General features: G+C 41.0%; 1 protein-coding gene across 1 annotated transcript; it reads left to right on the forward strand.

Moving 5' to 3' along the window:
* The first annotated feature begins 4,635 nt into the window (after positions 1-4,635).
* On the forward strand, positions 4,636-12,130 carry LOC114548442 (phytanoyl-CoA hydroxylase-interacting protein-like). Its single transcript, XM_028568405.1, has 6 exons — positions 4,636-4,836; positions 7,452-7,651; positions 8,957-9,131; positions 9,906-10,023; positions 10,495-10,675; positions 11,691-12,130. The coding sequence occupies exons 1-6, from the start codon at positions 4,788-4,790 to the stop codon at positions 12,063-12,065; spliced, it is 1,098 nt and encodes a 365-aa protein (XP_028424206.1). The 5' UTR covers positions 4,636-4,787; the 3' UTR covers positions 12,066-12,130.
* The last annotated feature ends 187 nt before the right edge of the window (positions 12,131-12,317 follow it).

The following is a 12,317-nucleotide window of genomic DNA, read 5'->3' on the forward strand; positions in this document are numbered from 1 at the left end:
TTATCGTCTGTTTCTCTGCTCTTAAAATGTTCTCTTTCCTGTTTCTGCCTTTTTTATCTCATCTTCAGCCAACTGAAAAGCAGCTTCTCGGAACTGATGAACCAAATGTTCAGTTCACTGAATTTACCTTATCAGATATTTGAGATATCGTCCTTTTGAGAGTTCTTCATCATTTTATTCATATCTGCGAGTTAAGGGAACACACTTATACCGGCTTCATCATCAAATGAAGTCATCGATTCAGAGACAGCCTTTTTTTTAAATATTTGAAAATGAGTTATCCTGGTCTTTTTAACAGTGAATGCCTCAAAATTGAAAATAAAACTTGACAACTCAACCCTTCTCCAGGGTTATTTAATTGTCATAGATAAATATATGAGGAGTTTGGAAGTAGGTATGTAATTTGGTTGAAAAAAGTTTGGACAACATTCTCATTCATTGTGTTTCTTCATTTTCATGACTATTTACATTGTATATTCTCACTGAAGGCATCAAAACTATGAATGAACACATATGGAATTATGTACTTGACAAAAAAGTGTGAAATATCTGAAAACATGTCTTATATTTTAGATTCTTCAAAGTAGCCACCCTTTGCTTTTTTTGATAACTCTGCAAACCCTTGGTGTTCTCTCAATGAGCTTCATGAGGTAGTCACCTGAAATGGTTTTACCTTCACAGGTGTGCTTTGTCAGGGTTCATTAGTGGAAGTTGTTCACTTATTGATAAAAAAGCAAAGGGTGGCTACTTTGAAGAATCTAAAATATAAGACATGTTTTCAGTTATTTCACACTTTTTTGTTAAGTACATAATTCCATATGTGTTCATTCATAGTTTTGATGCCTTCAGTGAGAATCTACAATGTAAATAGTCATGAAAATAAAAAGGAAACGCATTGAATGAGAAGGTGTGTCCTAACTTTTGGCCTGGACTGTACAAGGAGTTTGTAAGTAGCTACGTAATTAGGTTGAAAACCTTTAAATAGTGAAAAAAAGAGAAAAAAACACAATATGCTCATTGCTGAAAAGTAATAATTTCATTACCATATAAATCAGTGTTTCTCAAATGGGGGTCCGTGTACCACTAGGGGGTACTTTTGAGTACTGTAGGGGGTATGTGAAATTCCTTTTAGAAATGTTAATTTCAAATCTATCAGTTATGCATAATTCATAAAATGTATTTAGTTATGGATGCTAAACATCTGAAGTAACATTTAAGTGTGTTTCAATTACAAGCTTGTTAAGTAAATCAGACACTAATGGTGCAGAGCTGTAATGCACCTCTTTATAGAGCGTCTTTTTTTACCAAAAATGCTTTGCACTCGTCAGGGGGGTACGTGACTAAAAAAATATTTCCAAGGGGGGTACATTATTGAAAAAAGTTTGAGAACCACTAATCTAAATAAACAATCAGAAGCAACATCTCAATATAAATCAATATTTTACCATATTGAACCAAAGCAAACAAACAAGTTTCAACAAAATGAATCAGGTTGAGCAACCACGTTGCTACAAACTTCACAAGACATCATCCCCTCTGAAAAACAAAGTGCACGGACCACAAAAAAAATGTGTTTTTTACTTTCTCTCTTAAATTAATAATGTGGTTTCAGAATCACCAGAATGACATGCAGCAAAGGGCCGCAGGTTTGAGTTGAACCCGCGGCTGCTGCGTCGAGGTCTAAACCTCTATATATGGGTCTAGCCATCCACACACTGATTCAACACCTAACCCTACCATACACTAGAAGAGTCTGTAAAGATTAAGGCCCTGTTTACATAAATACTTATAATACTAATATTTTATCAGATGTGCCTTTTTGTTTTGTTGAACGAGAGTATGTGAAAATCCAAAAAACAGAACAATTAAAACTTATTTTCTTGCTTTTTGAAATGTATTTGTATTCATCCAAAAAACAGCTAAAATATATTTCTGCTCTTGAGACTATAATACTGCCTTTGATTTTGGTTTATGAGTGCTAATGTGCCTTTAGAAATATAATCGTGCTAAGTTTTTGTGTTACTGATATTACTATAAACATGCTTAGAGACATTTTAGTGTGAGTTGCGGTGTGAAGCTGCCTATTTGACCCTGCAGTCGGAAAGAGGAAGTGTCTGCAAGAGGCTTCAGATGTATAAGTTGCTTTGTGTAACTGTCTGTCTGAACCTGCACAGCTGGAAAGAGGAAGTGCTGTTGGGGCCCTGTGTACAGGGGTGGGCTCTGGGTGCACATAAGAGGTGAAAAGGTTACTGCTCTGACCTATTGATCAATGCAGTCGAACTGAGCCGTTAGATTCTACGTTAGATAGCAAAATGCATATGTATAAAGGAAATATCGTCATATGAGATGTTTCTACGTATATCCAACCTGATGCTTGCTTTAAGACTGTATTACCATGTAAGGTGAAACAAATGCGATAAAACACACCTCGCTGTGATGGGGGGTTGAACCCCAAGAAATGTACATATAAAATTGGGTGCTTTGCTGAAAAGCACCCCTGGCTCGCTCTCTCGCTCTCGCTCTCTCCCTTGGGCTCGTTTCGTGTCTTAGAGCATTTTTGAGTGATTGAACTGTTAATTTTTCCATTTATTTTGTTTGCTTGTTAACTTTTTGCTTTTAAAAAAAAAATAATAAAACCACCTGTGTTCGTCTTGAGCAAGGTGACCCAAAAAACCTTGTGAGTCCTTTTTCGTTTTTTTAGAAGACTTTCTTTCCTTTTTTTCTTCTTTTTGCCACTTGCCTGCGTGAGCGGGGACCCCCCCAAAGGAGAAGTGGGGGCCTCCTCTTTAACCGTGCGGTTTGCAGCAACCCCGGGGACCGACCTGACCAGCAGACCTTTGATTCTCCAGCTGAGAGGAAACCTCTGTGACCACGGCAGAGGCAGCTGTCCGAGTGTGAGTAATCAATTGTAATAGTTTGGTTATAAAGGTCTTCTGTGTGCTGTGTATCTCACATACAGGAGACATCTAGGTTGTCAATCAAAAGCCTCTTGTCTCGTCATCGGGTTTCCACTGTAGCGAGAACCCGCCAGTGCGGGGGTGTGTGTGTCTCTTTAAAAATAATCTAAGAACCATAGGGAAGTATCTCAATTAATTCATCTGAACCTATTAATAGTTATAATACAATATTTATTATATTTGAACCTCTAATATTTTGATACCTACAGTATTGAATATAGGGAAGTATCCGAAACAACTCCTCTAATATAGGCTTAACCATCCGCCCCGCTGACAGTATCTGTAACGGCTGTACGGCAAAAGAGGGCTTAGAGGGCGAGGGTTATCGGGAGGAAGAAGGGGGGTTGGCTTTAAAAGAAAAAGCGATACTATGCCTCGATAACTGTCACATCGTTCCACAGTTTAGACGGCGATGGCATTTTTGGGGCTTAAAAACGCAAAAAAGTGAACCCCAGAGTGGAAATCTGAAAAACGCATTACCGCCTAAAGGGTAAAAACGCACGTACGGCTGGAGTTTAAAGGGTTAAGCTGAAGAAAATGTTTGAAAAGAGTTTCGCAACCGTCAATACTTACTGATGCAGGTTGTTAGTTTGCAGCTTCCTGTCAGAGAGGAAAAATGAAGCTGTTGAGATAACTATTTTAGATATATAGATATAAATATTTATTGCACATATATTTTAATTTATTTAAGGGTGACCATCATGTGGTGACAACAGTTCTGATCTTTGACCTTTACCACAAAATGGCATTTTCTAATGTTCACACACAGCAATTCATTATGAACATTATTAATACTAAAAACATTCAACCGTGTCCAACTCAAACACAGACACGCACAAAAACAAACACACACATACACACAGACACACACAAACACAGACACACAGACACGCATACACACACACACACACACAGACACACACACACAGACACGCACACACACACACACACACAGACACAGACACATACACACACACAGACACGCACACGCACGCACACACACGCACACTCTCACAGACACACACAAACACACACAAACACTCAAATAAAAATGAATAAACTGTAAAGACCAGAGGATGAAATGATAAGCGTGTGAGTTTGGTGAGCTGGTGGTTAATCTTCTTATATAAGAGCTTTTAATCCTCCAGCTGCTGCTGACATCACGTGTTAATCCACAGATGATGACCACATCTCTCTCTGTCTGTTATTCGGAATAACGTTGGGATGCTCGGAGGCACAAAAGACACAAAAGACAGCGCTGTACATGTTTTACTGTACTTAAAGGGTAACTTAGTTTTTTAAACGTGGCTGATAGGCAAGTGTTTGACAACATTATGGGATGGATCCCTACAGAGATAGACCTTTTAGTTAAAGAGTAAGATCCTTTTAGTTTAACATGAAACAGCCCCGAAATCACCATCACCAAACTCCACCAGACTCCATGTAAATAATCAGGACTTTTACCATCGTAAAACACATTTCATTCAAAGTGGACAGAAACTAAATAAAACTACCAAAAGCCGTCTTGGTTCATCTTTCCACTGTTCCAACAATCACCACTCTGGTTTGGTTGAAATAAACCTCTGTCTCTCTCTGTCTCTGTCTCTGTCTCTCTTTCTCTTTCTCTCTCTCTCTTTCTCTCTCTGTCTATGTCTCTCTCTCTCTCTCTCTCTCTCTCTCTTTCTCTCTCTTTCTCTCTCTCTCTCTCTCTGATGTCACAGAGAGAGTATCAGTCAGACCAAAGCTTCACAGCAGAATATTCAACAGTTTTCTCTTTTTGCTGACGTCTCCCTGGGATTTAATCATCTTCTTTCGCTTCTTCTTTTCAACATGACGGAGCCTCCGAACAGTCCCAGTCTGCAGCTGTGTGACAGGAAAGGTAAGTTGTTGTGTGTGTGTGTGTGTGTGTGTGTGTGTGTGTGTGTGTGTGTGATTTAATGCAGATTAGTGATTATCTTCTGGACACTGTTTGGTAACTATATACGATTGACAGATTCTCAGTCATAAAACATGAAAAAAGAGCAAAAACGCTTCTGTTACTGCAGAAGTACTGCCATCAAAATCTTCAAAAAATGTGACAAAAAGCAGCAGAATGCGGCAACAATGTCAAAAAAAAGTCTTAAAAATGTCAACAGGAAGCGTCAAACATGCCAAAGCATGAAAAAAAGCATTGAAAGTGTCAAAAAAACCTTAAAAATGTCAACAAAAAGCATCAAAAAGTCCTTTTTTGTTAAAGCTCACAAGTGGCAAAAAACACGGCGAAAAAGCTTTAAAAAGTGGACAGCACAGTGGAGTGTTTGCTTCACTGTAAATCAGATTATAGATTTAATCTGCTGCATGTTTCCTCCAGTCCGTCCGTTATCTGACTCTGATCCGCACTGTGAGTTTATAATAGTACAGAAAAAATATCATCAGAAGCATAAAAAATAAGAACATAATTACTGAGATATTCATTAAACAACTATTGCAGCAGTTTACACTTAAAGGTCAAACATTAACCGTGAGTGCGGTTTGTTTTCAGTGAAGTCTTTAGGGCTCTATTTTAACGATCTGAGGTCACGGCGTGCAGCGCCTGGTGCAGGTGTGTTTAGGGCGTGTCCAAATCTGCTTCTGCTAGTCTGACGGCTGATAAAAGGGTCTGTGTTCATTAATCAGAGGTGTGTTTTGGGCATGACATGCAATCAACCAATCAGAGATCATCTCTCATTCCCTTTAAAAGCCAGGCGCGTTTGGACCTTGGAGCATTGCTGTTATGATGGAGGATTTACACCCTGATATTGTTATTTGTAATCTTCTGCGTGTGTGTGTGTGTGTGTGTGTGTGTGTGTGTGTGTGTGTGTGTGCTGCTGTGCGTCCCTGTGTGTGTAACAAGCATAGTGTGTGTGCGCTGTGCACGAGCCTAGGAGCATTTTACTAATGCTCTGTTAAAATAACAATGAAATGCTGCAGCACGCCCAGAATGCACCTGAACACACCTCCCTGTAAGACCAGCACGCCCAGAATGCACCTGAACACACCTCCCTGTAAGACCAGCATGCCCATGGGCCACAGATGGCTGCAGGTGCATTTGCTATTTAAACAACGTGGGCGCTGGACGGGAAAATGACAACTGCGTCGGTCTTAAACTAGCAAAGATACTTGCGTCTGGCTTTGTGCCGCGCCAGGTGCGAAATAGGACCCACAGAGGTTCCTGAATCTCACTCAACACTTGGTCAGAGTAAAAGGTTTTTATTCTACAGCTGTGTTGTTCTCTGCAGAGTTAGAAAGATTTCATATCATCTGTGTCCAGACAAATCTTGCGTTTCTTTATTTTGTAGTCTCTGACTGATCCATCAGGAAACAAAGCAGCGTTCAAATTTTATCATCACAACCACAGCCTGAACATTTAAATACACGTCCAAACTTTAAAATATCTAAGATGTAACACCTTTAGATATTACACACAAAGTTTTCCTTATTCTTTCTCTCGGATGTTTCTGTCCCGGTATAAATAATAATCTTTCAGGTGAGTCACAGCCGAGGACACGTGAACTCTTGTCCTCTGAGGATTAAAACTCAGTCTGTTTTTGGATGGTTACCGTAGTTACCGTTCCAACGCTTGGCCTCCTCCATTCAGCCGCAGGATGGAGGGAAGAGAAGGAGGTCAGCTGGAGCTGTGCTGGGTTCTGGAGGGTGAAGTTAGGGAAAAAAGTGTCATTGTTCCTTCCCCTCACACACACACACACACACACACACACACACACACACACACACACACACACACTCACTATGTGTATGTGTGTGTGTGTGAGTGTGTTCCCCTCCCTCATTAAGAGTGTCTCTTCAAATCAAAAGCCCTTTTAGTTTCGTGTAGATTTAGATGTTTGAATCTGTTTCCTGTTCACGCTGAGAGATTAGCAGAGGAGTTACAGTTTGAACCGTCAACAGGATCCTTGTTCAGAGTCTCTGAAGCCTTTTGTCCTCTGAACTGTGAAGAAACGAGGGAGGGAGGAGAGAAACACAGAGACACGAGTTACACTCCAGTACGGAATAATAAAGGAATCTTTCATTGTTCACATCCTTCTGAAACGTGTTACGGTTTAAAGCTTCTCCATTGAGCTGTAGGAGAGTTTGATGAGCATCACAAAGCTAAAAGCAGGCTGAAAGAAGTCGTAATATTTCAAGAAAAAAGTCATAATATTTTAAGATAAAAAGTGGGAAACACTGATCGACATTTTTCACAATTTGCTGACATTTTAGAGAACAAACAATTAATCTGTTCATCCACACAATAAGCCACCGGGAAATTATCGTTAGTTGCAGCGTACCCAATTCATCCTTATCTGATTATTAACGTGTTTTAACAGACTGTCTTTTCTGATTATTAACGTGTTTTAAAAGACTCTCTTTCATGATTATTAACATGTTTTATAAGACTCTCTTATGTGATTATTAACGCCTATTAACGGGCTCTCTTGTCTGATTTTTAACGCCTGTTAACGGACTCTCTTGCAGCGACAGAGTCTGCAGACAGCGGCATCGGCGACGTGGACGACCTTCCGGTTCCTCAGCAGATCCGGATCAGCAACATTACCTGTGATTCATTTAAGATCAGCTGGGACGTCCCGGACAGCAGAGGCCGCGAGAGGATCACGCACTACTTCATCGACCTCAACAAGAAGGAGAACGAGAAGGAGAACAAGTTTAAACACAAGGTTGGTGCAAACAAACGTCAGCTCTTCTTTTCATGCTAGGTGTTTCTGAGATCAGTGACTCACCACAGCCGGGGAAATCCACGGGGCAGCAGTTCTGCCGAATGTCTCTGTTTTAGGGGCTCTGAAACACTGCAGTTTTGTGGACACCAGGTGTAAACGTAACAAAATATGTTTTTAAGCCAAAACGCTGCAGTGTGGATGTAGGCCTAGAGGTCTGAAACTTCATACAAGTGTTATATATATGTGTCAAGATATAGAAGCATTGTGTAGCGTAAAGCATGTCTTAGTTATTGTTATTACAAAATCATGCAAGGACCAAACAGATACGATAAGATATACTTTATTGTCCCCGAAGGGATATTTGTTTTGGACTCTGTCCGTTCCGCAGCTTTACAAAGACAACACCAAATACAGAAAATAAGCATCTCTCAACACATACTCTCATGCAACACAAAACATGCTCTCATATACATTAGACACGTACCTACAGTATATTGTAAGCACATTAACTCCTTCGTTCAGTGGTTGTTGGCTGCATTCTCGGCAATAAGTGTAACACATGTAGTCCCTTGCACAATGAAATATTGCCCAACCCCAATAGCCTATGTATTGCACAAATGACACAATGCACTGACATAATGCACAACCCCAATAGCCTACATATTGCACAAATGACACAATGCACCGACATATTGCACAACCCCATTAGTGGTGTTAGAGAGCAGTCCCCCCCCCCCCCCCAAATGCGCTTTGAGTGTCTATGATAAAGCGCTATATAAATGTAATAAATAATAATAATAATAATAACCCCAATAGCCTACGTATTTTACAAATGACACATTTCCACATAACCTTTGCAGTACACAATGACATATTGATCAATCCAACAGCCCACGAATTGCACCACTAACATATTGCATAACCCCAATAACCTACTTATTGCACGATGACATAGTGCACAACGGTTTTGAACCATGTTTAGACTGTATGAATTTAGGTTTCAAATGAAGCCTCATTGATGGATTTTGGCCATGTAGTTATTCTCTTAAAAGCGAAGTGAAAATTAACAACAAATAGGGGTAGATTTCAACATGGAGGAAGCAATATAAATTTGACTTAAAGTCGTCTCTAAATCCACTTCAAACAAAACTTCATCCTGTAGAGTCCCTTGCTAACCAGCTGCTAACTTTGTTCCCCAAACTTGTTCCGTCTGAAAGAATATTTTCTCCTCTTCCTGCAACATGTTTGCCTGTGATGACATTTAAAAACCTGTCCTTCTCCTCCTGCGGCGTCTTTGTCTATTAGGAAATCCCGACGAAGCTGGTGGCGAAGGCGGTTCCCCTGCCGATGACGGTGAGAGGTCATTGGTTCCTGAGTCCTCGCACAGAGTACACCGTGTCCGTCCAGACAGCCGCCAAACAGCCGGACGGAGACTACGCCGTTTCTCCGTGGAGCGAGATCATCGAGTTCTGCACCGCAGGTTGCTGTCCATGAACTCATCACGTCTTTACTACACTAGATCGCTGTGTTGTCACTGATTTTAGAGTAAAGGGTGGAGTTAGTTAGGTTAGGTTACTTTATTGGTACCCATAGGTAAACTAGTTTTACAGTCTAAGAGGCAGGACATCCTTAAACCTTTGTAGACCATAACATACAACACACAAACCATTAAAACATATAAAACAGGTAATGAAACGTAAAAGAGCTGGGGAGGATGAAGCGGTCAATCCATAGTTGTGTATGGTTTCATGGCGCTGCGCTAAGCTAAATGCTAAATAGGGAAAGTTGCAGATTTTCAACCCTTTGAAGCGAGTCATCCAGTGGAGATTTGTGGCAGGTACCTCAAGATACTGGCGCCATTCATCTGCATGTATGGCAGAACCCTTCCCTTAAGTTAGTAGCTAGTTAGCTTGGTTGGCAGAACACTGAACACATTTCTGAAGACATTTCTAGGCGACCAAAATGTTCTAGTTAACTTTGCTGAAGTGTAAACACACAGTGAGAGGGTCAAAGGTTAAGATGAAAACAAGATGAGGTGTATCATAATGTCCACAGTGTTAGCATGGTTAGCATTGCTAAGCCTCTGTCTTGATTTGTCCTAAAGCATCCCCTGCATCTGTTTTAAAGTAAATGGGACCATCATTTACAAAACGAACATCATTCTGTATTAAAGAAGACTTGAAACTAGCGATTGTTATAATTAACTTTTAAATCAAACCATCCTGTCTGAGAGAATAGGTGAATGTGTCTGCAGATTACTCAGCCGTCCACCTGAACCAGCTGCTGCAGAAAGCCGAGGCGATCGCTGGCAGGATGCTGCCGTTCACCGTCTTCTACAGAAACCAACAGAAGGAGTACTTCCATCAGGCCAGGTGTGTGTGTGAATGTCCTGTAATGTCTAGGGTTTGGTACTGTAGAGGGAATTATGTCTAAAATAAGGCCCTAAGGCCTGTCAAACCTGACTCTAATTTATTAATTCCCGAGCCTTCTTACATCTGACTTAAAAACTTCGGGTCACCGGGACCCAAAGGACAACACAAGGGTTATGTACTTCCCTTTATTTTGTTGAGAATTGCTCTCTAAACCCTGTCTCTTGTAAAGTAAGTAAGAAAGTTGGTTGTAGAGCACATTCAAACACAGTTTAAACTGGCCAAAATGTTGTACAAACAAGCACTAAGGTGCTGTATTAACCCTTGTTTTGTCCTTTGGGTCACAAGGACCCGAAGGACCACAGAAGGGTTAATGTTGCGGACTGTTGTTTAGTGCTCTTCTTTTTTTATTATAAGTGCTATAATAGTTTGTTAACCCCGCTGTGTGTTAACGGTGCTGTGTGCTGTCTCCAGCCCCTCTTATCGCTCCAGAGATGCTCAGTGCCGCCGCATGCTGCCGTCGGTGAAAGACAACAGCGGCAGCCACGGGTCACCCATCAGCGGGAAACTGCAGGGTGTCTTCTTTAGCTGCAACACAGAGTTCAACACAGGAAAACCCCCACAGGACTCCCCGTATGGACCCTACCGCTTCCAGGTAATGTTGATGTCTGGTTCCTGGTTGTACATCGGTGTCCGAAAATAACTTTTCACTGCCAAAGTTGGCAGTTAGACGATAGATTAATATATTTCTTATTTCAGTTGGAATAAGCAAACAAACAATAAACGTCATAAAAAGGTGACAAAAACCTTGAAAACGGCATCAGAAACTTTAATTGTAATTTACAGGGACAAAAAACATTAATAGATGTCTTGTGCCAGGTTGTCCCCCACAACAGACAGTAAACACACAGTAATTCAGCACATCAATTCACTGGTGGGAGCAAGTCTGCTTTGTTAACAACCAATGCCTTGCTAAGTGTAAGAATGAGTGCAAGTTAGTGCATAAAATTAGCTCTGTAGGAAGAGTATTCCACTGATTTATAGCCACAAAGGAGAATGATGTCATCCCAAATGCAGTTTTGCATCTGGAAGACTACCTCGCCACCTTGTGGCTGATCTACGTCGTTACCCCTGTGGTTTGTTGTAACATACATCACAACTTCTTTATGGAACAATTGACGTTGCTCCCCTTTGTGGTGTCTTTAGTTGCGATGCTGTGATGTTGTATGAAGAGGAATCCGCTGACACTGTTCATGATTCTAAAAGTTTATTTACATCAAAGAATTCAGCATCAATTTACAAGCTTCTGCAGGAGCTCGGAGAGGACCGCAGTTTCCCAGTTCTCAAAATGGTCACTCTGTCTTTCTTTGTTTGAAGACCGTATATATATATCTATAATTTTGTATCATAGATGGGGGTTGGAACAATAGTTTGACCAATAGTATTGGCGCATGTCCAACAAAGACCTCTCTGTTTTGGGGACCCCACCGATAACGCTTTCCAGATGTTTCCTGTGGAAGTGGGGTAAAGTTAATTTGGATTTCTTTGTTACCAAAAGCTTAAGTACAAGTTATATAGATAGTTCAGATAAAGCTTAAGTACAAGTTATAGGATGTTCAGAATGAAATAAGATGTTAAGATACTACACCTTTGCTTTTATTTCTGCACAGATCCAAGCCGACGTCCTCTTCAACCAGAACACCAATGTGTACTTTGGGGATTTCTACTGCATGTACACTTCATACCACTACGTGATCCTGGTGCTGGCGCCTGCCGGCTCGGACGGAGACGCCTTCTGCAGCGGCCGGCTGCCGGCGCTGGACAGATCCAATAACTGCTTCCTGCGCTGCAGCGAGGAGAGCGACGGCTCGCTGTCTTTCAGCCACACGCAGGACGTCATCCTGGAGGTGATCTACACGGAGCCGGTGGATCTGTCTCTGGGGACGGTCGAAAAGATCAGCGGGCAGCAACTCCTGAGTCAGTCCACCGTCAACGCCAAGAAAGACCCCAGCTGCAAGATCTGCAACATCAGCGTAGGACGGTAGCCGCTTGTTTTGGTGCTTTTTCTCAACCTTTTTGATGCTTTTTCAAAGCTTTTTAACAGCTTTTTAACAGGTTTTTTTTTTTCCTTTTTTTTTTTTTTTTTTTTTTTGCTTTTCCGAACCTTTTTTGTCGGTTTTTTTGTGTCGCTTTTTCACAACGATTTTGGATGCTTTCCTGGTAATTGTTTTGCGCTTTTTCATTACTTTTTTTGACACTTTTTTTGCATATTTCATGTTGTTCGTCTCACGCTTTCA

The sequence above is a fragment of the Perca flavescens genome, chromosome 21, assembly GCF_004354835.1.
Source record: "Perca flavescens isolate YP-PL-M2 chromosome 21, PFLA_1.0, whole genome shotgun sequence".
Taxonomy (NCBI): Eukaryota; Metazoa; Chordata; class Actinopteri; order Perciformes; family Percidae; genus Perca; species Perca flavescens.

What these genes read in the sequence shown, in the direction of transcription:
- LOC114548442 (XM_028568405.1), top strand. Translation starts at nt 4,788, where the DNA reads ATGACGGAGCCTCCGAACAGTCCCAGTCTGCAGCTGTGTGACAGGAAA. An exon ending in GCAGCTGTGTGACAGGAAAG is followed by an intron (nt 4,837 to 7,451) that starts GTAAGTTGTTGT and finishes ACTCTCTTGCAG; the next exon opens with CGACAGAGTCTGCAGACAGC. An exon ending in ATGGACCCTACCGCTTCCAG is followed by an intron (nt 10,676 to 11,690) that starts GTAATGTTGATG and finishes ATTTCTGCACAG; the next exon opens with ATCCAAGCCGACGTCCTCTT.